Here is a 25391-nt window from a genome sequence, read left to right as displayed (position 1 = left end):
AAATACAATATTTGCCTCTGAGATGTAGTGGAGAAATAAAAGCATTGAAAATGGCAAATAATGAAGAAAGTAAAAAAGATTAAAAAAATGTACTGTTACAGTACAGTACTTGAGTAAATGTACTTAGTTACTTTACACCACTGACTCACCTGTCGGTTAGACCCGACCTGTGGCAGCAGAGCGCAGATCACTCCTCCCACACACACTCCCGTCTCTTTATCGACAGTAGCCAAACAAAGACACAACAAAATGGAGTTACCTGGTTGAGAAAATGGAAGATTAAATAATACACAGTTGAGTTTCGAATTTGATTGAACTTCTTGAGAGACTTTTATAATAAGTTGCGTCGGCTCAGACCCCCAGGAAAACTGGATTTAAAATGTTTTGGACGTTGGTCGTGACGGGCCTTATGGCATTAACAGGTAGGCCTCGACATTTTTCTTTTTTCCTCTCTCTCTCCTGAACTGGGTGGGCCCGCTTCCTGTTGATAATGCTTTGTAGATTGTGTGCTCGAAACTTCGTAGGGCCTTCAATAATGTTGGTGATTAATGATTATCTTTAAATTAAATAAGAATTACATTCGTTTCGCCTGTGTTTTTATAATTATGATTAATCTTATTAACCTTATGTTTAGTTTTTCCTTCTCTCTGTTGGCCTACCCACAGTAAGTGGGTAGCCTACGTCAAGTAGGCCAGTAAACTAGCCCACTGTTGTACAATACAGCAGATTAGCATAGGATACTCAAGAAAACAAAAATACATATTTTTTACAGATTGTTAAGTCATTTGGGGAGTTCCTGATCAGGGTCTTTTATTTTTGTAAACTCAAATCCTAGACCTATTTGCCTGTATCTTTCAAAATGGTAGGCTAGTACTAACAGACCTTTACCAATACACAAGGACTGATCAAATGGTGGTCCTTCCTCCAATTTATGGATGTGAGTGAGCCATATCTGTACAATACTGATCCAGACGTCAAATCAAATGAAATATTGTGGGGTGTTGGCTAGATCAGGGTCATCAAGTGGGCACTGGGCACCAACTTCACAACTCGTCTATATTACCCATACTGTACCATAAACTAGTAATACCATTGTAATTTACTTGTCCTACGTGCTACACAGAATCCACAAAACGTATTTTGCCTGGCTGTTATACATACAGGTATAGGCTGTTAAATAAAGTCAAAGGCGTGTCATTCATTCATTGCACCCACTCAGTAAGTCAGTTTACCAACCGAGAAAATGATGGGATGGCACAATTTAGATTGTATCAAATATTGGAATGACATAGCCTAGTCTCTAAATTACAGTGGGCAGTTTAAAATGATGTATTCCAAGGAAATATATGAAACAACTCTAAAATGAAAGTATTTGTCCTCATTGTAACCTGTCCTATTTCTCTTTCCCACCAGGGTCTAGCATGGCCATATCTGTACAGTGCCCTACAAAGAGGTACATTGTCATCCTCTTCCAGCCTGTTACCCTCCAGTGCAACTACCAGACAACCGCCGCTGGGACGCCGCCCGTTGTCACCTGGAGGTACAAGTCGTATTGTCGAGACCCCATCCAGGCTGCGCTGAACCCCAGCAGCGCGGAGAACGTTTTGTCACAGAACAACCCCAACTACAATGCCAACATTGAGTGTGCCGACAACCTCAGGACAGTGCGCACTGTGGTGTCCAAGCAGGGAAGTTCCGTCACGCTTGGCCCCGAATACCAAGGGCGCAAGATCAGCGTCCTCAACAGTGAGTGGCTCTTGCATTTTGGGCAGTGTGATATAAATCCTCACGAAGACGGTCCTCACAGGACTGGAGATGAGCTGTCTTTGGCAGTCTAACTCTATTAGTATCAGTTTTGACCAAGAAAAAGGCTGGAAATATATTCTCTTTTGTTCATGGTTTTATTGATGTCAACAAATAATGGATGTTACGACTTCAGAGCTGATGTTTTAGTCATAGCCTTTATCAAGGCGGTTGATGTGGGTTGATCCAATTTTGCTGTGCACTTTCATGCTCCCTACAGGAATAAACAGTTCATTCCTCTAACATAAGTTTAACTTACAGTATGTTTCCTCTAGTCTAGTGTCACCATGAGACCAAACTTTCAAATGAGCATCCAGAGATTTTAGGCCTTTGCAGAGGTCTGAACTCCACACAATGCATTCTTGTTAGTAACATAAATAGTATACAGTTTAGTCTATACATAATGATTTGTGCTGGACCCTTGAATTGTGTTTTACTAGGTTTTTAAGGTTTTTAAATGTTTTTTGAATTTGTATATTCATATGCCATAACGGTTACATGTCTCCATTCAGACATGTCTCCTTTCCGACATGTCTCCATTCAGACACTAACCCTATCTCTAACCCTAACCCTAAACCTTAGGCCCATGGGAGTGTCGCCACTCCGACAATAAGAAGTCACTGTCGGAATGGAGATATGTCTGAATGGAGACATGTTACCGCCATAACAAGCAGACTGTTGTTTGAACTGTTTCTATGTTGAACCTGGATTTTCCATTTAGCAACACATTCTACCACCCGAGTAATCTTGTGGGGCTAAACGTGGCTACAGACTAGTCACTACATGTAGTTTTTACATACATTTTGATATTATTGACTTAACTGTCCTTGATAATTGGAATTGCTCAAAGTAAATTCTGTTTAAAGGTGGACTGTTCCTTTAATCACTAAACCTACACTAGCACACAACCTCAGAAACACTTATGCTTCAGTGGGAAAATGTGTCACACACCAATATCTCTCTGTATACTTTGTCTCGAGTCCTTGTGACAGGAGACAGTGTTGGGGCATAATCTTTTCATCCAAGAGACAAAATTATGGTTCTGCGGATAGAGGAGCAGGACAATAATTTGTTTCTTGCATTAAAAATAACATCATGCAATCAGACTAGCATTGGCTTTCCAAGGGTGCACAAGAACGATTGATGATGGAAGATATGAGAAGCAGGTTACTAGGGGAGGGGAAATGTGTTGTTGAAATAGTTTGGGCCACTTCAAAGTGGCCACTATTACATTTGCTGTGGGTTCAAACACTCCTCTGTTTTTCTCAGATGCTGATTTGAGGATTGCCCAGACGGCATGGGGTGACAGTGGTGTCTATATCTGTTCTGTGGTGTCTGCCCAGGACCTCACGGGTAACGGTGAAGATTATACAGAGCTAATAGTTCTTGGTAAGTACCCCCATCAGCTCATATTTATTACGCGCATGCACGCTCGCTCGCTCCCCCTGCTAGTGCCAAGCACTGGCCTTAGAGCTAGGGCTGATCATCACCACAGGGAATGAAGTGCAAGAAAGTAAAGCTGGTTGCACACTGCACTGCAGTCTTTCGTTGCGTTTTGGAAATCCGGAGGCCAGGGAGAGAGAGAGGAACGAGAGAGAGAGCAAGGGACTCGGTGGAGACAGCTGCGAAAATCGGAAAAAAGCAACTCCGAAAATAAAATACTAAACGGGTGGCAGTGTGCAAACGTGATTGACATAACGTGAGGTTGATTTTTTTATTTACGCGCTCCGAAATTCACTCCGATATTCGGCCCGAAAAACACAGCAGTGTGCAAGGACCTTAACTCCTCTTGGTTTTACTTTGACTATTACCTCACTACTTGGTGAGCGTCTCTGGAGGTTAGTCTGAGACCAACAAACAAAATAAGTCGTACATTAGACAGCCCTTAAAAATATGATGTAAACACATTTCTAAAAATCAGACATTTATTGATCCTCCTTCAATTAATATTTGAGTTTCTGGACGGATTTTGCGACAGGATTTTGTTTTGTCCTGTATCTGGTGTTTGCGCTAGCTGAGTCACGCTGCAGGCTAATGAATGTAGGTAAATAAATACATTGAGGTCTACAGGTGTGAGTGCCACTGCACAATTTGTAGGCAGCAAAGATAGATATACAGGGGCACTTTAAGTAATTATGGCTTTATCTTTCTTTCACAGAGAGAAAGTCAAATACTACTGACCTCCTGCCTGGCATTGACTTACTGGTTATGGAAGGTAGTACAAGCCCCTTAATAGAGTTAGTCATATTTAGTCCAATAGCAGACATATCATTTCTTGGGGATACATTAGTAAACATGTTGTTTATGAAACTTAAGTTTATTACAGTGGCCCTATTTGATATTACTACCATTTAAAGCATATGCAAAAATAAAAATAGTAACTGAAATTACATAAAAGTATGTCCTCGCTTTGGTCATTAGACGTTCCTTTCAAAACAATAGCTTCATGTAAAATTGCCTCTATCCCGATCTATGTGGAAAACTCATTTTCCATGTATCTGTCTTCCATTCTCTGTTTCTTCCATTTAATATGGATTGGCTGCTTCTACAGCCTGCCTTTGAGCACAGGGGCAGTCTCTGGGTAGTAGTGGGTACCTTGTAACAACAAGCGCATTCATCTCACAGTTCCTTATCAGTTTCACTCCTGTACATTCTCCTCTGCTGAACAATTACCCTCTACCATAACAGTTACCATTTTAAGGGGGGGTTAAACTGAAAATATAACCGTATTCTTTTTGTGTTCTGTGGTGCTGGTGGTGGTGTTGTTACACTCATGTGTGCTGCATGAACAGACACCCCTGAGAGAAACCGTAGTCTGGGAAGGTCAAACCTGATTGTCTGGTTTTACTAAATCTCAAAGCGTGTTGCATTGTGTTGTGTTGTGTACTACACTACACTGTACTCCACGTGTTTTTATCAATACAATTTAGATGATTGCAAAAGATGTCAGCTGGATATATCATTAGCTCATTAATCATAGCTTCACACAGCCTTCATAGGAATGCAACCCTTAATCAAACCAAAGATTGATTTGAATGAATTATTATTATTTTCTTTAAAATAACATTTAAAATAGGGAAAAAAAGCAGCTACAGAGGTTTGTGAGCTGTTTTTGTCTGACGTGGTTGTACAACAAAGTATTCAATATGGATTTATTAGCTAACCAGGCTAATTGATTTAATTGATTATAAAAATCTCTTTATTGATATTTAAAAATAACTAACTAACTAATGATAAAAAAGTGCTTCTTGATTAATTCGATTAATCAAAAGAGCAACTGATAAAATAATAATCACTAATCAAATTCAAAACACACATTCAAGGAATAGGCTGTGCAGTATTGGAGAGTTAGTAGACCAATCATAAGCTACTACAAGTTTCCATTCATGCCCTGCATGAAAAACTCCTCTCCTCCCTCATATGTATTTACAGCGTGTGTAATGAATGTGAAAGAAGTACATGAAGCAGCCACATTTTAGAAAACATGACATGCTCCTTGCATTATGACTCAGTGGGTCTTTACTAATTAAGACTGTTTTGTCATATTCATAGCATTAAAGCTCTATTACTTGCTCTCGATTAAGGACACATGGCTACAGCACTTTTACTGAATTAATTTCAGAGAAGCCATCAACTATGACGCATTGGTGGTTGGGGTTTGAGTAAAGTACAACATACCATTTTATAAATATAAATTGATAGATATAAATACTGTATATCAAATAAAGAATACCTTGATATTGTGAATTGACTTTTATATTGTATACTGCAATGGGGTTGACCTTCATTGAGGTTCCCTAAAATGCTTGGAAAAAAGAAAACAAAATCATAAGTTGTTGGCATGGCAATACTGTGCTGCAAAGAATTGAATGTGCAGCATGTCGAACTGACTTTCCTTTTTAGGAAATCATAGCAAGAGGAAGTAATAGTGCTGGAGATGTGTCACCCCTCCAACTACTGTACTCTTTGTCCTCTCCTTTCAGATTGGCTGTTGGTTGTGCTTGTGGTCATGGGTGTCCTGTTGCTTCTGCTCCTCATCGGGATTTGCTGGTGCCAGTGCTGTCCACACACCTGCTGCTGTTACATCAGCTGCCCCTGTTGTCCTGAACGCTGCTGTTGCCCACGAGCACGTAAGTACCCCTCCACCCCCTCCCCTGACACCCATACACACCTTATATATACCAATTAGGGAGAGGATTTTGTTTTGTAAAAAATGTACACTTGGGAGTGTTAGCTGTTAAACATGACAGCGTGACGTCATATTTATACAAATCAACATTGCCGTGCACACAGTATCACACTCCTTGTACACAGCAGCTCTATCATAAATGTATGTAGCGCAACTGATATCAGGAGCCACCCATGAACTCATTACTGATAGAGCCTACAAGGTGAACAGTCTTCTGTTCCCAGTCTTGTGGTTCCGGTCTATTTGTCTGGCATTAAAAACGAAAGTGAAACACAGTAATGTGCAAAGTCCATCTATCTGTGTCTGTGTATCCAAAACTAATCTGGTTTCCCAGAAGCTTTTCTCGTTTTATCCAAAACTAATCTCAAAACCGCTGGACCGATCACTGCCACATTGCTTGTGCATACTTCCAGTGGGCCACAGAAGTACCTCCACTATTTATTTTCTCATATTGTTTCATACTTTTTGAAATGTATGAAATATAAACACTTTAAATGTATAATGGAAGTCAATGGGGCTCTGATTCGCCTGAAATCTTACCCATCACCCAATCATCCACATTGGAGCCATGTGATTTTTTTTCCTTCTTTTTCTTTTTGTACATAAACTTTTTAAACTTTCCATCCCTAATACCAATCTCACCTGGCTCAAAATACCTCTTAGCATACCTGTTTTATCCTGTTTTTGTCTTGTCTGTGGCATTTCATTGATAGTGTATACTCATTACTCTGACAGATAATGCCATAATCAGCTTACTTCCTCTTCCCTACCCTATGGATCTACCAACAGGAGATAACATGACCTTTTTCTTCTTTCCTAGTATACGAAGCGGGCAAAGCAGTGAAGAAAGGCATACCGAGTCATTATGCTCCAACGCTCTATGCCCCCAGTATGTATGCCCAGCCAGCATACGCTGGGGGAATGTCGCAGCCTGCGATGCCCATGCTTCCACTGCCCAATGGAGGTGGTGGCCCCCCTCCCATGAATGGTTATGGCCGTGAATACGATGGGGCCAGCTCAGGTGAGTGCTAGAGTGCTTGAACACAAAGGACAGGGTTGAAAGTAAAACGGGGAAACAAAGGATGTACACTCTGATACTTTGAGTAGAAGGCTGGAAGCTAGTATACGTCTTAGGTTGTTGTGGCCAGCAGTTTTTGGTTATTGTATGTGGGAACCTTTCAGGTTTTGAACCCTGTTTATGACTAATTTTCCTGTGTGGTTTTGACTCTGCAGTGGGACAAGGCTCTCAGGTGCCTCTGTTGCATGACCCGGACCACGGAGGGGACCACAGTGAGTAGCTGAGACGATGCATACACGACTCCCAAGTCCATTTAGTGTCACTAGTACTACATCCTGTCTTTCAAGTACTTCACAGCATTCTGCGAATGCATTTAAACCATGTTTTGACTTGATTTATGTAGGATAAAATGTCAAACTGTCTCCAGTAGGCATCTTTGTGTAGGTACCTACAAGGAAGGAATGTACATTTTTAGCAAATAGCAATTTTACAAGGAAGGATTGTACATTTTTTAATAGAATTCTAAGCATCCTGTTGACAACATTGCCAATGACATTGCAACTTTTACTGATGCTGTCATCAAGCCACTGTCGTGGCCCTAAATGATGTGTTGGAGACATTTCATCATCCACTGCTTGCCATGTACACACCTGCAGTGTAAAAACATGTCTGTCAAACAATGTGTGGTTCAAAGGAAACCACACATGCTGCACAAAGGGATATGGTGATGTAAATCTACGAAAATCTGTAAATGATTGATTGAATGTAGTAGATCACTGGCAGAAGTTGGGGTTTCCAGTTTTGGTTTTGCGATTAACTCTTTCCGCTTAACCACGGATATCCTCTTAGTGAAATAGATTATGACAGTTGATCTGATAAACAACAATACATATGCATTAAAACTGTCAAATGCAAAGTGTGATTATTCTGTACTGGGTACAGAATCTGGGTTGTTCCTGCTCCTGCATTGCTTATTTCATTCCTCAAATGTTTTAAGAAATTTGGATGGGCCACACATTTTGGTCTGCTCTCCGAAGCTCTCTAGACTATTCACATTTGTGAATTTGTGAATTTTTGCTCCTTAGAGAATTATTGTGAGCTTGACTTGACCAGGGTCTGGATTTTGTGTGTTAACTTGCGGTGATTTGAAGGGCTGAGTGGTGTATTTGAGCAACGATTGTGCAGATTCAGTTTTTTGTTGTTTCATCACAGCCCACACTCCGATTGGCTCATTAGACACATCATGTGTGAGTATTTAACAGGGGTCTGGTGGTATCTGTTCAGCTTAAACTGTGCAAGTCTTGGAGTAGTGCTTGTATTTTTCCTGGTAAACACAAGGTTTCAATCTGAATTTTTCCCCCCTACTCCTTGTCCCATCAGCTCGCAGTGGCTACCGTATCCAGGTGGACCCAGACGGGAATGCAACGCGTGCCATTTACTACATGGAACGAGAGCTGGCTAACATGGACCCAACCAGACCTGGCGGCGACTCTGGGCCTTACAACCGCAGTATGTGGCTGCAAATAATAAACTTAATCCAGTTTAATAGCATTGTACTGCTATACCATTCATCTGTTCGATTTCTCACTCCTCTGTCAGTGGTTCTCAAACATTTTCATGTCAAAGACTCACAAATCTACTACATCTATTTGGTCACAGAGTCTTTCTGAAAATATTTTGTGCAAGGAGAACCCCCATATGAGACGTTTTCAAGATTTTTCAAATGTGTTCTAATACAGCCTATAAATCTGACATTTTTTAATCGCCAAAATATAAAATGAGGTTAAAGTGCTTGAACTGATTTTGACGAGTTGACACATTTGCTGGGGACCCTGATAGAAACCTCTCAAGATGGTTCCCAGACCTCACTTTGAGAACCACTGCCCTATAGTCTATGACCTTCTTTCCTACTCCATCTCACTTCTTATCTCTCTCTCTCTCCCTCTCCCTCACCCTCCTCCCTCCCAGTGGACGTTATGAGTGAAGTGAGTTCCCTGCACGACGGCCTCGAGCCCAGAGGTCGCGGAGGTCGTCCGCAGCCTCCCCCACAGGCCAGAGGCTACGACCATGACGAAGCCATGAGCACCATCAGCAGCGTGTCCCAGCAGGCCCACCGGGGGCGGGATGACTACCCCCGCCACGGAGACAGAGGCCCCCCCAGGGGCAACATGGGGGCCCGTGGTCGTGCCCACTCCATGGACGACCTTGATGAGATCGTCCGCCGCTATCCCCGAGACGACTACCCCCCACAACGCCGTGACGATGGGCCCAGCCCCAGACACAGGAGAGGGTGAGTTCGGTTTTTGTTGACGTAAGCTTCAGTTACATTCTGCAGCAAATGCATTCTTCCTACTTGGTGCGTAGCTAATACTTTAGCGGCATAAGATGGGTGCAAGTTTGTAAGAGTAGAAGCTTGATTTTGTACAGTATATCATCTTCAACAGAACGACAGGTCTAAGCAAGCACGGCTTGACATGATCGGACTTGTCTGTTTGACACTCATTACCAAAGATGGGCTGGGTGAATGGGTGTGGTTTGCTATTTGCCCTAAATTATTTAGCAATTTACTATGACTGACAATACTACCTGAAACCATCTGAATTGTGCAATTCTGAATCAATTCTGAAGAGAAAAGGGAGAGCAAAGAGAAAAAGATCAATCTAACAGAGAAACAAAAACATGTTGAGGAGAGGCAAAAAACGAAGATATCTACGTATCTATACACAATTACACATTCTTGTAGTCTTTAGACTTATTGATCTGTCTTCATCAAACTGATCAAGTTTTGCTACATTAGATTTGAACCAGATAGTGTCTCAAACAATATTCCCAGAGGGCACAACCTCTTGTCTGACCCTGACCTGCAACCTTGTGTTGTCGCCTCAGTTCGGATGACGAGTGGAGCAGCAGCGCACGCAGCGGCTACGACCATGACGACCGCAGGCGGCGCGACTACTCCCCCGACGACCGGCGGCGAGGAGGCGGAGGAGGAGGTGGCCTCCAGGGCAAACGCAGCCGCAGCCGTGACGACCTGATGGACCTGGAGCGAGAACGAGAGCGTGGGCGCGGCGACGCCAGGGGTGGGCGGGACGCCTACGACGACAGCTTCCTGCGAGAGGCCATGGAGAGGAAGAAGCTGGGCGAGCAGCAGAGGACCAGGAGCCGCGAGCGCCTGGACAGCGAGAGCGACCGCTCGGACCGTGGCAGGGGGACGCCGCGCGGAGCCCCGCCCCTCCCTCTGGCCCCGCCCGCCTCCTATCCTAATCGCCGCGACGACTTCCCGCCACCGCTGCCCCCACCATACGCCTCTGAAGACGAGAGCGTTTCCTCCTCCAAGAGAAGCAACCTGCGCAAGGTGAGTTATGTCTTCTTCAGAGCGACTTACTGTAGACTGTGGATTGGAGGTTGATGGCCAATTTATGCTTTGAGCGTCAACCATCACATTCTGAGTTTTGAGTATTCATGTTGTCTGCGACTTGCCGACAACATCATCCCCGAAACGTAAACAAGGAAGTGAATGCAGGACCTTACCTTGTCTTCCAAACCAAGCAGAGTAGGAGCAACGTTATATGAAATGTGTGCGAACATAAATATGTTCAGGTTCATTGTCTGTGAAGGACCTGAAGGTTTTTATGTCACTTTCGTCGTACAACGTGTCATTCGACACTTGTCGTTGTTGCAAAAAGCATACATTGGCCTTAATTGCTGTCTTCCTCTTAAGACATTTGACATGATTCAATAGTCATTTATGTGTTCCTTCCAAGTTTGTTTTTCCAACTTTAACCCAGCACAAATGATGTTGTTTCAGAACGGCGCTGTGAGTCGAGAGAGCCTGGTGGTGTAGAGCAACGTGATGTGAACAACCTGTCCTGCTAAACTGACCAGTGTAATTCAGACTGTAAATATTTTCATGTTGCTGTTGCAGATTTAAATGTTTTTTATATATGAATTGAAATGTTCTACGGGAACTTTGATGACAAATTGATGATATATATGTACATATCTATTTGCAGGGCGAGTAGCAGATATTTTGTCTATTACATGCCTCATAATTTACAAAACATTGTGGCAGCCACAAGTGCCTTATGATATAAATAATTTCACTTCTGTACTCTCCAAGTCTGGTTGGTTAACCACATGTAATGACATTTACTTGATGATGTGTAAATATCACCTGTTGTGTTTTCAGCCATCTTGAATCTTTACTTTAGTTTTAGTAACTGTTTGTCATTGTGTGAATGGATTTAGATTAAGAGGAGTTTTATGGGTACGCTGAATTGCTGATTGCATTCAAGTAATCTTCAGAGTATTTTTTAGTACTGCTTTTTTTTTTATTGTTGCATGGGTTTAAGTGTTTAACATAATCTTATACATTCAAAATGAATTTTATCCTAGGTTTGCTAGAATTTGTCAGAATTCTAGCTTTGCTATATTTGCATAGAATACAAGTATTTCAGCTTTTAAGTGTTTAGTTTTTTCTTTTGTACTTGGTTTCAATTTTAAACTCAATCTTTTTATAATCATGTTTACTTAAATGTAATATAACTACATTTTACAATAAAGCTTTTATAAAAGGGTCTATATTGTTCTGAATTTTTCTTTTTAAATTTGCAGGCTTGTACTGTACCACTAGATGCCACTATATTCTATCTTCTGCAATTAAATTAGTTCATTATGTCTTATTAGGTACTACATGGACAACCAATGGACGGTAGTATTTGTATAATATACTGGTATTTACAGTATTTGTTTTATTGCTGCAGTATTTTTCCTGGGGATCTGTATTTTGGTCCACTTTGGTCTTGTGTTTATGAAGATCTTTTGAGAATCCTTGCCATATGTGAGTATGTTTCCCCTCCTATTACTTATTTGATTAACATGTTTGTATAGTTCCTTTGCAATGATTCGGATTCTTCAATACAGAGAATACTGTAGATCAGGGGTCTTCAACAGGGGGTCCGGGACCCCAGGGGGTCCTCAGAGTTACTACAGGGGGTCCTCCAAATCTTTGAGTGATAGAAAGTATTTTTTATATTAACCACTATAGCAGATCTACAAGCTCACAACGCCTCGCACTGCGAGGCGTTGTGAGCTTGTAGATCGGCTATTTTCAGGCAAAGAGCTTTGGTGTAGAGGGAGAAAAGAGTAGACTAAGTACAGAGTGAAAATTCTTTTTTTTTTAAGTATTGACGGCTCAAGTGGTTAAATATCTGAAAACACAAATTGACATGATTCCAAAATACACTGATGATTCTGTCAAACAATGAAACTATATGGAATCTTTGATAAGGTTGTGGGGGTCCCTGCTTCATCCCTCTCTCAACTAAGGGGTCCTTGGCCTGAAAACGTTGAAGACCCCTGCTGTAGATTGAAATCTGTCTATTTACTGTGCCATGGCCATGCCAAATAAAAATTGCCTGCGTTGGCCATCAGTAACTTTCAGGTAGCAACTTATATCAAACATATTTTGGCAGAAGATTCCTTAAATATGACTATTACACTGAAAATGTTACGTATATAACCTACCAAAGAAGATCACCATGTGCTCAGATTAGAGGAGGTATACTGCCACTTTATATTGAAACAGCTTATTATGTTCGGTTGGAAGAAGATTGAATCTGCCAAATGTGTGATCTCAATGAAATAGAAAATGAGTATCATTTAGTGTATGTTGTAATTCTTATTGGAGGGTCCGAGAAGAGATGTTTAATGACATTAACTCTGCTGATATGTTGGATATCAATGACTAACTGTCTTGTACAGCCATTAGGAGATAATTATGTAGCTTCTGTTTTCTTCTGTCAGTATCTATTCTATATGGTCAGGAATACCAGTAACCAGTAAAATTACTTATGAATATTGTCTGAAAAGGTGTCATATAATCCCATGAGGAGGCGCAACACTTAAAATAAAATAATTCATTCATATACCAAGTTGTTACCATTTTGAACCAATACGTTGATGGCCAGGTTTCACCAGGGGTCTATATTTAGCCTCTTCCTTTTGTCCCTTTATAAAATGTGCAGATCTACAAGCTCACAACACATTTCAACACAATGCCATGTGGCCTTGTAGATCAGCTATATTCACAAGTGTTTAATCAGAAGTGATTATAATTTCAAGAAATGATTTCACCATCATAGATTGCCTCACAGAGAGACAGAGTAGGAGAAAGGAAGTAAGGCGAGGGAGAGAAAACAGGAGAGAAGGCAGATGCCAGAGGAGAAGAGGACATGCTGGTATTTCTCTGGTGGGCATTGCAGCTAAGCCTCTCACTGTGTACAGACCCGCTTGCAAGGTAAGAACTGCTCCTGCTCCTCCTCAACTTCTGCTCTCTTTTAATGTCTATTGCTTGTAAAAGTTGCCTCGAGTACATTTTGAATGCAAAGCATGAATTGTCAATGACGTGAAGGTTACTGTACTGTAGGTGTAGGTTGGATTCGGAGTGTACATGTTTTGTGATGTGTAAGGCAAGGCAAGTTTTGTATTTTTATAGCACATTTCGACATCAAGACAATTCTACAGTTGTGTGCTTTACTGAAAACATTAAGCAAAGGAAATGAAAGAGCAGTAGAATACGATAAACGAAAATTATAAAAGTAAATTTACAGTGCAAAAGAATAATACAAAAATCTCAATGAAATGCAGCATGTACTTTATCAGATCAATGCAATGCAATCAAAAGTAACTACGAAATTTGAACAATATTTGAACTTGGGCAGGTGATCATGGGACTTTTTTCTATTAATATGAATACAGTAACTAGCATTGGTAATGGAAACACTGATGAGAAGATGGATTAGAGAGGGACGTTTTAAGTCATCTATTTCTACTATACCGTTGACACAGGCTACCGTTGAGGTTTGGGGAAAGTCCCATATGTCATTCTTTTACGCCTAGCAAGTGCTATTGGTTTAGTTTTTTCACTTCTACTGAGGTTCTGATTTCTTTGTGCTGTCGTCATTTGCACGTCCTTTAGTTACAGTTAGCTGATGACCAGAATATTGTTATCAATGAATCAATATTTTAAATTGTATGATTAACCGCTGCATCCCTAGTGTCCAACGTCCCATTATGCTTTCATGGGAAAGTTGCGTTCTTGTGGACATATTGTAGTGCACCAATAGTGACTAACCATGACTCATGTGATGGGGTGATGTACAGCATCTATGCAGTCCTGCTATGTCATCTTAAGATCTACAGTATATTTGACAGTAGTTCTGTTCAGCACCATTCCGTGTATAATCTCACGATCCTGAACAGAATTTACACTATTAAAGCAATTACCAAAAGAAGTGATGTGACTTGAAACAAGAAAGGATAATGTTAAATCTTTCTGTAGCATACGGAAATTAGTTAATTACTGCACATGAAAATGTCAGTATATTTGATATATGAATGAATGAATTATTTTATTTGAGTGTCATGCCACCTCGTGGCCCATCCCTCATGGGATTATATGACACCTTTTCAAACAAGGTTACAATATTCTTAAGTACATTCCTTTTTTCTTTTTTCTATACATCCGTTACCAGTATAGGCTACAACATAGATACCAGCGGGGAAAAATAAATAAATAAATAAAGCAAAACAGAGCATATGGTACTTAATCCCTACTGGTTGTACAATGCTTTTTTTCTCAAGTCCCAAGCTTTCTCAAAGTAGTTTGCCAGTTTAAATACATGTTTTTCAAATAGACAGTTAATAAGTTGACAGATACGTTCTTCTTCATCTAACCCAACATAACGATAGATGTAAATCCTGCCTTGATGTGAAGACTTGAGACTGGTGTTGAAATGTTTTGTTAGACCCATTATTTTGTGTACATTTATCACTGCCAAAGGCCTCTAATGTACAGTATCTGAAAATATACAACTTAAAATCCATAGAATCCTGTGTACAAAGTACAGAGTAAATGTTTATTACTACTTGCCAGTTTTTGGACGGCTACAGTTGGGTATTCTGTTAGTTTTTGTAATCGTGTTGTGTCTATCTTGAGCACACTGAAACACATTTCTACCATTCCTGATTGATATCCAGGAGGTAGTTATCACTTCTCCCATAGACAAGCGAGAAGTGAGCGCACCATCCAATCCCCTTACCTTAGCCCAACCCCCTTGTTTCCTCTATCCTGCACATACTGTATAGTGTTTTTATAATGCAATATTATTGAATGTTTTCTTTGCTTGCTATTTATTATGTCCATTAATTAAATACAGAGGGCTTCCAACGTAAAAAAGACCATAAAGGTCTTATTTGGGATGTTCCTTTTAGGCAGGGTGTTTAACTGTACTAGTACTGTTCTACATTTCAGTTGTATTGACTGTACTTGTACTGTTCTCCATCTTTTGTCTAACAAAATAATCAATCAAAAAATATGGCACCAAACTATGCCATATCATGGCTGCCAAAAAACCCAGTAATGAAAAAGACAGCAAGCAATTGTCAAAACATCATACCTGGTTCATTGTTAACAACAACAACAACACAGATCCACACAATAGCATCCTTAAACTTAATGTAATGAAGTCATATTAATGTGGAAAAGTGAGCCTAGTAGGACAGATTTGGTCGCAACAACACCACTGGGAATAAAATCCCATGTGATATAGGGACACCAATTATGCCGGTGGACATATTGTATGAAATGGGGACAATAATCCAGAGCTATGATCTAATTCTTGTTATTTTGGACGGATGGACAAAAAGAAATGTGTCCATCACAAGTTCATATAATACTAGTAAGACGCCCTAAGGGCGAGAAGTGGCCTAAAGGGCAAGGTCACGCACCTTTGGCATGTATGCCCTTCTTCTGGGCTGGGCGCGTCATCGCTGTGATGTCAGAACAGGTCAGCTATATCCATATATGGAGTCCGTGAGGTCAGATGTAGAGGTATTGACCAGCTCCATGTATGGAGATCTAGGTGATGATGAAGTCGTCTCCATGTATGGATATCCAGGGTTTGATGAGGTCAGTGTTGTGATCTTCATACGTATATGGATATCCAGGTGATGTAGTCAGCAGTAGTGATTTGAAAATTAATTCTGTCTTGGCCATATGGAGCATCCATATGGGCATTGCCAAATATGGGCTTAATATTGATGACATCAGGGATCTCCATATATGATTGCCAGAAGAGGCTGTCTTGGTCATTGAATCAACAATGTGATGTCACAACAGGTCAGCTATAGACATCTCACGGACGGACAGGATCTGCCGTGTTTCATAGTAAACTAGACCTACGGTCGCAATTATGTTGAAAATTGAAATCACAAAATTGGGTGAGCTGTTGGGGGTTAAGTCTCTAAGTGTCTCTTCGACACAGACATGGGTGGGTTAGGGTTAGGCTGGGAGGCGAACTGTGACCTTATTATTACCGGACGGTCTTTCTACCCACTAAGTTACTGCCACCCCACCCATCATAAACAATGTTGTTCTTATATATTTGCTCACATTTGTATTTATTCATTGTAAGACTTGTTTAATGTGTTGAATTACTTTACAACTCATTCATACATGGACATAGTAAATATATTTAATGATCGTTTAAAACCTTTTATTTATAGACCTAGTCTCGCCAGCTAGACTGTTGCCTCCCACCATTTTCAAATGCTTCCGTCATACAGTCTGGAGTATGGAAGCTCTGAAAATTTTCCGGCACGTGACGCCTCCTCCTCACTTCTGTTCCGCCTTTACTGACATGCAAAAACAAATTTAAATATATTTTTATTTTCTTGGCTTTCGGGAGGTGTAGTTCCAGACTATATAGCATTAGGAGATTGTGGAATAGTTGTCTGTCTATGTGAGACTTAGCAGCACCATTCCCACTGAAGATAACTATAACCATTGTTCACCATTGTATATATTTTTATAGACACTGCCATCCACTTGACGATTATTAAAACTATACCTGTATAGTACAGTTATAGTTATACTACTAGTTATAGTTATAGTGCTCAGTGGGAATAGCCCTTAAATGAACTGAACCAGGCAGGGTGAATACGGTATATACGGTAGCAGATCTTCCTTTTAACCACATGAACCCCTCCTTCTCTATTCTAGTCATAATAGGCAAACATTCAGATCTACAGATATTGTAGATATAGGCTTGGTTTCCAGCAAAGGGAATTGGTGTAGAGGGAAAGAAAGAAGGGGCAAAAGCCCAGTTTCAGTGAGTGAGATTCTGAACCCTTATAGTAAACTAGCCCTTACCCGTTCAAAGATATGAGCTCCAAAATGATGTGCAGTGTGTGGGTTATGGGATGTGCACTGTGCATACAGTATATGAGGGATGGAAAGTAACTTTAACTGGTGCTTGCATGATAATATGTAGGAGCATCAATGTAAGAAATACCTGTTTCGTTTAATGGCAACCACCCCCGCCCCCCCCCCCCCCCCCCAGCCCGCCCGCCCACCCGCCCACGCACACACCCGCCTGCCTGCACACACACACACACACACACACACACACACACACACACACACACACACACACACACACACACACACACACACACACACACACAGAGAGAGAGCTGGTTAAACATGTTGCCTCATGCTAGATGCAGAATAGATGAGCCTCAAGCTAGATGCAGAATAGATAGTAGATACACCATAAAAATTCTAATATACAGCATACGATTTGTGAAAGTGACAAACGGGCTTCACAGTTATGTTAGGTGTGTTCATATGCTAATTGTGATGCGATTTCAGATCAATTGCTCCAGCCACTGAGGAGAAACGCTGTTTCAGACAGACAGACACTCACTCACTCAGACAGACATTCGCAAAATTATAGTATAGATGATCACTCTTGGTAAAACGCATTCCACGCGTGTCTCCTAAATGCCTAAAGTGTTATAGGAGAATGTAATAAACTAGGAGCACACCTGCTAGTTTGATAGATAAATGCACAAGCCAATGTCTGTTTGTTCCCAATAACTGTCCATGCATTTATAAACAAACATCCATCCATCATGGCTGTCCAGTAAAGTTGATTGAGGCACAATGAATGGAGCCATTGTCAGTGATTTGTCCTGTCACCTCTCACTGCCCTGCTCATCTTTATCCAGCACAATCTTTGACTCCCCCCCCCCCCCCCACCTCGCCCCTCTGTCTGTACAACACATACTGTAAAACACTGTCTATATCAGGGGTCTTCAACGTTTTCAGGCCAAGGACCCCTTATTGAGAGAGAGATGAAGCAGGGACCCCAGGCCCCACTACACATTGTATAAAATTGTGTTGCAGATCTTCATAGATAGATTCATAGCCTTGTTTGACAGCAGTGACATCAGTCTATGTTGGATTCATGTTAATGTGTTTTTTTCAGACATTTTACCACTTAAAATCGTTTTTTAACCTCTACACCAAACCGATTTGCCAAAAATAGCAGATCTACAAGCTCTCAACACCTCGCAGCACGAGGCATTGAGAGCTTGTAGATCTGCTATTTTGTGAGGGTTAAAGTTGTTCATTTAAAATAATTATCCTATCACAAAGATTTTGCGGACCCCCTAGTAACTGGGGTCCCGGACCCCCTGTTGAAGACCCATGGTCTATCTATATACTGTAACTGAGTGTTTGACATACATGATAACGTCACTGTTTGTCAACAGCAGTGGTACTCATTTAGGGGTCCGGGGACCGACGGGCGTCTTTGATGGGGGTTCCAGGGTGCCCCCAGCTAAATTATTGAGAGTTATGAACCAAATGGACCTGCAACTGTATGCGACTCAGGGAATGTACACATGAAACCAAAAGAGGCCCTTACAGGCCCTTTTGGTTCCATTTGTACAGAGTTACACTAACACAGGATTTTACATTTCGGTTCTGGAGCTAAAAATCATAATATGCATATCAAACTGGGGGTTCTCGAATTAATAAAGGAGAATCACAGCACCTACTGGGAGGGAGCTTTAACGTAGAAGGCAGCAACAACAACAACAAATCATATAATTTATATTCAGTTTTATTTCTGTGTGCCTCTGTTGCCAAAAGAAAAACAATAGGACAAGAATATGACCTGTACAGGGAGAGCCAGCGAGTGTGGAATTAGCTAATGCCTGCTATACGACAAGAGAAAAGGTCGACCGAGAGAAAGGGTCGAGGGGGAGAGAGAAAGAAGAGAAAGGAGCAAAACGAGCAATGGAGCAGAGAAAAGGGGATTGTTGTGATTAAAAGACAATTATCTGTGCACATCGACTTCCCAGTGTTGTGCGGTGTCAGGCTCTAGCTGTGCTGCTCTGCCGTCCCAGAAGGCCATGGGAGACAATAGCTACAGTGTCCCGCAGGGCGTGGGGGAGGCTGGGGGGGGCGATGGCCTTGGTGGAGGAGTCTTGGGGGTTCAGAACAGTGGCAGGGCTAATCCCTTTACACAGTCAAATCCCAAGCGTTCATTTAACTTTTAAATGATTTTACTGTGCAGCAACAACAACAACAACCATGTACTCAATCGTACATGTCTCATGTATGCTTTATGAGATTCGGTATACTGCAGGGGTCTTCAACGTTTTCAGGCCAAGGACCCCTTAGTTGAGAGAGAGATGAAGCAGGGACCCCCACAACCTTTTCAGATTCCATTTAGTTTCATTGTTTGACAGCACAATCATCAGCGTATTTTGGATTCATGTCAATTTGTGTTTTCAGATATTTAACCACTTGAGCCGTCATTTTCTAATAAACTTGACCTTTCACTCTGTACTTAGCCTGCTCTTTTTCCCCTATACACCAAACCTCTTTGCCGGAAAATAGCCGATCTACAAGCTCACAGTCTGGCTACAGTTCTCAGAATATGGACACTAGGGTTCAAGTCGTTAATATGAAAAAGGTTTGGAAGATTTGGAGGACCCCCTGTAGCAACTCTGAGGACCTCCTAGGGGTCCCGGAACCCCTGTTACATGGGCCGACATGGCGACATCAGCATTTGGCAGTCGCTGTCATAATTGGCCACGGACCTAAGTGAGTTCTAGCAAACCACTGTGTGTGATGTCTGTGCTAAGCAGACCATTAATAGAAATGATCACCGTTATTACATTACCATTGTTAAGACATCTCAGTTTACCCATTCCTGAACATACGTTAGGACAGGCGTCAATGTGGATCTTCAAATTGTCATACTTGATACGTTGTCAAATCCAGAGTCCATGTCTACGCTGAAAGTTATATTAACGCTCAAAATGTTACTGTGTGGTTCAGTGTTGCTTGTGGGGGACATCCATCAATAGTTAGGCTCAACTCAAATATACAGATGCTGGTGTTTATTTCTATACCCTGTCATATGCTGTTCATGTTGAACACAGGTTTATTTAGTAAGATCAATCGTTTTTTGTTTTTCTTGTTGTACAAAGGTGACTTTAGGTTGCCTTTGACATCATGTGTAATGAAGGTAAATCCTTCTACAGGGATATGGAATTCTTTGTCACCTCATCTGCCATTGAGGGGTTCAGAGAGGGTCTCCTCCACCACCACAAGCCGACTCGCCACCCCCAGCCCCACGTCCTTCCATCATTCCCTCCCTGGTTGTCTTGTATCGTGTCCCTACCCATCCTTGTCCCCTGGCCGATCCTGACCGTTGCCCTTTCGCGTAGTGACCTAAAAAAAACAATAAGAGGACGCACACTCCATCAATCCAAAATAAATGAATATGTTCATCCCATCCAGTGTAAACTACTGCATGTGTTTGTTTGGAAAGGCCTTGGATCTCAAAGCCTCACCCATATTTGTTGGGGCGACAAGAGAACAGTGTGGGCCATTGTGACCCGGCCGGCGTAGAGTGGGGTGCGTATTTATGAATGGCTTAGCCTTGGGGCGAAGGCTCAGAACAATGCTGCTTACACTCAGGGACTGATTTCCATATGGGAGGGGTGGTGGTGATGTTGGTGGTGAAGGTGGTGGTGGTGTTGGCGGCGGGGAGGGCAGTTTATTCCCCACCGTTGGGGCTTGGTACAGAGAGTGGCGAGAGGTCTTGTTGGCAGCGAGCTGGTGTGACACTTTGTGAGTTTGTGCGTGTGAGCCTTGGGGGACAAGCTGCTGGCACCGTTTAAACAGGAGCCTCCTCGGTTGGAAGTCTACCACGTTCACCTGTGAAGGTAAGAGGAACGGTAATGATGTGTCTTTATTCTTTTATCCCTTAATGCTCAGTGTTTCTGCTCTGCGCGATGCTGTTTCTATGGTGGCATATGGCCGGCCGTGCCCAGTGGGTTCAATAGTTTTAAAGGTGCGGTTTGTAATTCAGTGGCTTGACGGAGATGTGTGATTTTCCATTGCTCTTAGGTTGTCATTTGTATTAATATGTTAAACTGAGCTTACTCCTGCCAGTGTGATAAGTGAAGGAATGAGTGATGTGCACACAGTTCACACTTGATTGACTACTAGAGTAATGAGTAATGGTTGTTTTCGTTTCTGTGTGGTTATTTGTGTGTGTGTGTGAGAGATGTTTTTAGGACGGGTACAAATTTGCTTAAGTGCACATGACTGACCAGTGACCACACAGGTGTTCGTGCGCGTGTGTGCGCGTGCGTGCGTGCGCGTGTGTGTGTGCGCGTGCGTGCGTGCGCGTGAGAGAGAGAGGGAGTTGACTAGGAGCTCCTAAAAGCCCTGCCAATTATTACAGCACAGATTTTCCTGCTTGAGCCACATTGGGATGAGCAGCTCCTGTAATTACCAGAGTGTATCACCACATGCAAACAGACATCTGATGCCAGGTTAGAACAGCTTCAGATTTCTATCCAAAATTTGTCAAGAAGATATACTGAGTCAGTTAGACAGCCTGTGTGCGCTAAGTAGTAAGTAAACTTTTTTCATAAAGTGCCTTTCAAAGCATAGTTACAAGCAGGTGCTGTACAGTGAACGTACGGTACCATCACCACCTATGGACATCTTTAGAGAGATTAGATTTTGTGATTACATTAGTTCCTTGTTGTCTGTATAGTAATGTGGTCCACATCTGTCTGATTGGCATACAGACGTAGCAAATTTAGCAAACAAAGACTGTATTGTGTACTTCTTGTACCTTCACATTGGTAATGCACTGGAATAATGCCATTATGCTAAGTTCTAAAGTGTTACCTCTTACTTTCTTTAAGCAACCCTGTTACTGGCTGTCATTCTGCCATTCAACTCAAAAAGCTTTATTCAAAGTGGAAATTTGTATTTGGCTCCAAAAAGGGAAATGCCCATGTGTAGAAATGAAAGGCTATTGGGGACATGGCCCCGGTGGGTGGGTATGGGATCAGGATTTTTGGCCTGTGAGTGCTCTGTTTGTCGCCCCCTACTGTTGAGAGCGGAAAGGGAGCAGGTCTAATGAGAGTTGAGGCCTGTGGCTCACCATCTGTGCACTGGGCTGAGGACCACTGAGCTGATTCAGAGGCTCTGCCTGGGTTGCCAGGCATAGAATACAGCAAGATGCAGAATGTTGCTGCCGGGGCGGAAACCTTATTGTCCAAACCCGTTTCTTCTCAGGAAATTAAAAAAAAAGAAAGAAAGAAAAAGAACCTGTGTTCCATTAGATCAGAGGTAGTTATATTTAGTAACAAGCACTTGTTAATACGTTAAATATTTATATTAAAAACATACACACAGACAACTTAACAACCTGGCATTCCTATTCATAGGTGAAATAATTCAAAAACGTCAAAGATTTAAGCTCACGAGTTGCTTTGCAACGCATAGATTGTCTATTTTGCATCACTCTGACACCACTAATTTGTGAAAAAACATAAGAAGATGACATGGAGATACAAGGTTTCTGCTTGATATCGACTGACCTATGCACAGATTCATCCTTTCTCTGGCTCTAGCAGTATGATATAGGCCTACTTGTAAACAATAATATGTGCATGCATGCACAGACAAATAACATGCAACACTCCTATGTGAATATGGCCAAAATACCTGCAGCAGACAAAATTCTACTTAAAATCTCTTGCCTAAGATGTGTCTGACACAGGCACCTTGTCAGAAGCCTTCAAACAGTTCCCTCCATCTCAGTCATAAACAACAAATCCAGTAACACCAATCTGCCCCGCTTGGGATTATTTAAAACCCAAAATCTATATCCTCCATCCTTTTAATGCCAGCGTGCTCAGCAGTACCTCGAACAGAATGTGCACCTCGATATTGGCAATAGGCTCCTTTGGTGTGAGTGTGTGTGTGCGGTGAGTCGGGCCCCCCTCCCGGCTCAGTGAGCCGTGCGTAGGAGGGTGAGCAGTCATGTTTTAAGACCATCTGGTCCTTTGAGTATTTTAGTGGGGGTTTTAGCTGGCGGACCAACACGCGTCATGGGCAAACAGCAAAGCGCAAGCTGTGAGCGGGCCTGTTCCGGAAAAAAAAAGAAGAATTCCTCCAGTTTCTCCCTTGCACAATGGGCAGTGTTGTGGCATAGATACAGGGTACCCATTATTCCCCTGAGACACATCTCTTGAACACGCACTTTATATGATATTAACAATACAAATGTTCATCTTGGCACAGTTGAGTGATTGTACGAGTCATTTGGGCCATAATGCATTGTTTCAGTCATTTACAATGACTCATAAAAGGTGCCGTATAGTTTGTTTTAGTTTCAGCGATTGCTGACATTATAATTGTGCCCTTGTAGTATACAGTATGACTAAATGTAGAATTAATTTTCAACAGAAGGTGGAAATTTAGTGCCGACCAGGTCACCAACTCACACAGATAAAACCAATTCCTGTATGTCCGACATACTGAGTTCTGAGAATAAGCCATTGACTTGTCTCATTATGCTCTACTGTGTGTATACTGTATAGCCTATGTTTATACAGGTAAAGCACACATGTGAAACACGCACACTTACTGTATACAGTGTACGGTATATTATACCGTACAATAACCACAGCCTGTCGAGCCTCTGCTTTGTCTCCTGCGTAACGGCAGACTAGAGTGGGGTTAGCAGGGGGTGGAGAGGAAGGTCACATAGCTGCTGTTTTGCTGTAAGCCTCACAGTGGGGAGTGTGTTGGCATATCCTTGTGTTGCGTGTGTGTGTGTGTGTGTGTGTGTGGGGGGGGGGGGGGGGGGGGTTTATGGCATGCGTGTATTCATTTATACATGGCTCTACACCGTCAATGCAGCATTCTTCCCTGCTACCCCCCACACCCCCTGACTGCAGCCGCTCTCAAAAGTTACTCGTGTTCTTGGAGGGATTCCCTTGAGAATATCCGTGGCTCAGTCGATGCCACCACTTGGCTCGGAGCCTAAGGACGGTGACTCACCCTACATGTAATGAAAAAAGAATCACAGCCCCACTTTGAGAAACAAGTTTCCTTTTGTTACGCTGATTTGTAAAGTAGGAGGTCGTCTGAGCGCCCTGATGGGTCCAACTTGTGTTCTTCGCCCACATACATGCCTCAGCTGGGCAAATATTTGATGTCTCTATAGATTTGATGGCTATAAAGATGAATGATTGACATTCCCACAATCTTTTTTTTTCTTCTCCTTCTCCTTCTTATCACACACACACACACACACACACACACACACACACACACACACACACACACACACACACACCAGCTTGTCACCAACATGGTGTCATTTACGGTATGTGTGCTCCTCAGCCACTTAACTACTCCAAAATTGAGTACTCACATTTTGTATATCTGTAAAAGGATAACTATCTGTTTTGTAGTGAAGTAAGTACTAAGCCTAGTAAGTAGCCTAGTCTATTTACCAAATTAATTGACCAATGTTTGACATGATCCTTCATATCATCAGTAGTCAAAGTGATACCATGAGTCAGCATTTGTTCATGATGCATAGAGTAAACAGTGAACTAATGGCAGCACACATTGCGGTTGACCTGAGCAGGAGTCATGAATCAGGCCATTGGTCTGATGCACTGAGACGCATGGAACAGGTCATTAATGGTGGAACAGAGGAGAGGAATGCACAGAGTGGGCCTCGAAGCAAGCCCAGAAATGTCTGAATGCATATTCAAAACTGCCCACCACATGCATTCACACACACCAGAGCTCTCACAGACTTTTCTTTTGCCCTCTCCCTCCCCTGTCTGTTCACACATGGCACCCGACGTCTAGGTTCCGTCACTCTGCAGAAGAAGGGAACCACCTTGGTTTGGAAAAAAACCCTGGCATTCAAACTAACAGAAGGAGTCAACCGCCCAAATCAAGCGGGAGCTGGAGCCTGGTGCTGAGGCTGGTATGAGGCAAGTGGTGTGGTGTGGTGTGGTGTGTGTGTGTGCCCCAGCGTATATGTTTGCTCTGTGCCAGTCATTTGTCTGCTCTGTCAATGGTCCTGTTGTCTTCGCATTTGGTGGGGTTTTAGTGACCCCGCCTGGCTATTCTCTGCTGCCATTGCTGATGCACGGCCTCTCTGCCTGGACCCACTGCCCAGTTCC

At 42.2% G+C, this 25391-nt stretch overlaps 1 protein-coding gene across 2 annotated transcripts; it reads left to right on the top strand.

Moving 5' to 3' along the window:
- Positions 1–221: 221 nt before the first annotated feature.
- On the top strand, positions 222–11589 carry lsr (lipolysis stimulated lipoprotein receptor). Of its 2 annotated transcripts, XM_080738945.1 has the most exons (11): positions 222–422; positions 1414–1746; positions 3073–3192; positions 3962–4018; positions 5787–5933; positions 6813–7013; positions 7226–7282; positions 8391–8519; positions 8979–9300; positions 9897–10365; positions 10819–11589. In XM_080738945.1, exons 1-11 carry the CDS (start codon positions 380–382, stop codon positions 10852–10854), a joined length of 1914 nt encoding a protein of 637 aa, XP_080595071.1. In that variant the 5' UTR covers positions 222–379; the 3' UTR covers positions 10855–11589. The 2 variants fall into 2 exon arrangements, with proteins under 2 accessions (XP_080595071.1, XP_080595072.1); XM_080738946.1 differs by lacking the exon at positions 3962–4018.
- Positions 11590–25391: the final 13802 nt, after the last annotated feature.

This window comes from Nannobrachium achirus, assembly GCF_963921795.1.
Source record: "Nannobrachium achirus genome assembly, chromosome: 2".
In the NCBI taxonomy this organism is placed as follows: Eukaryota; Metazoa; Chordata; class Actinopteri; order Myctophiformes; family Myctophidae; genus Nannobrachium; species Nannobrachium achirus.
This window is presented reverse-complemented; position numbering and strand designations above follow the sequence as displayed.

Coding starts and splice junctions, on each gene's coding strand:
- lsr (XM_080738945.1), top strand. CDS start 380: ATGTTTTGGACGTTGGTCGTGACGGGCCTTATGGCATTAACAG. Junction 7,014..7,225: donor ATACGATGGGGCCAGCTCAG/GTGAGTGCTAGA, acceptor TTGACTCTGCAG/TGGGACAAGGCTCTCAGGTG. Junction 8,520..8,978: donor CTCTGGGCCTTACAACCGCA/GTATGTGGCTGC, acceptor CCTCCCTCCCAG/TGGACGTTATGAGTGAAGTG.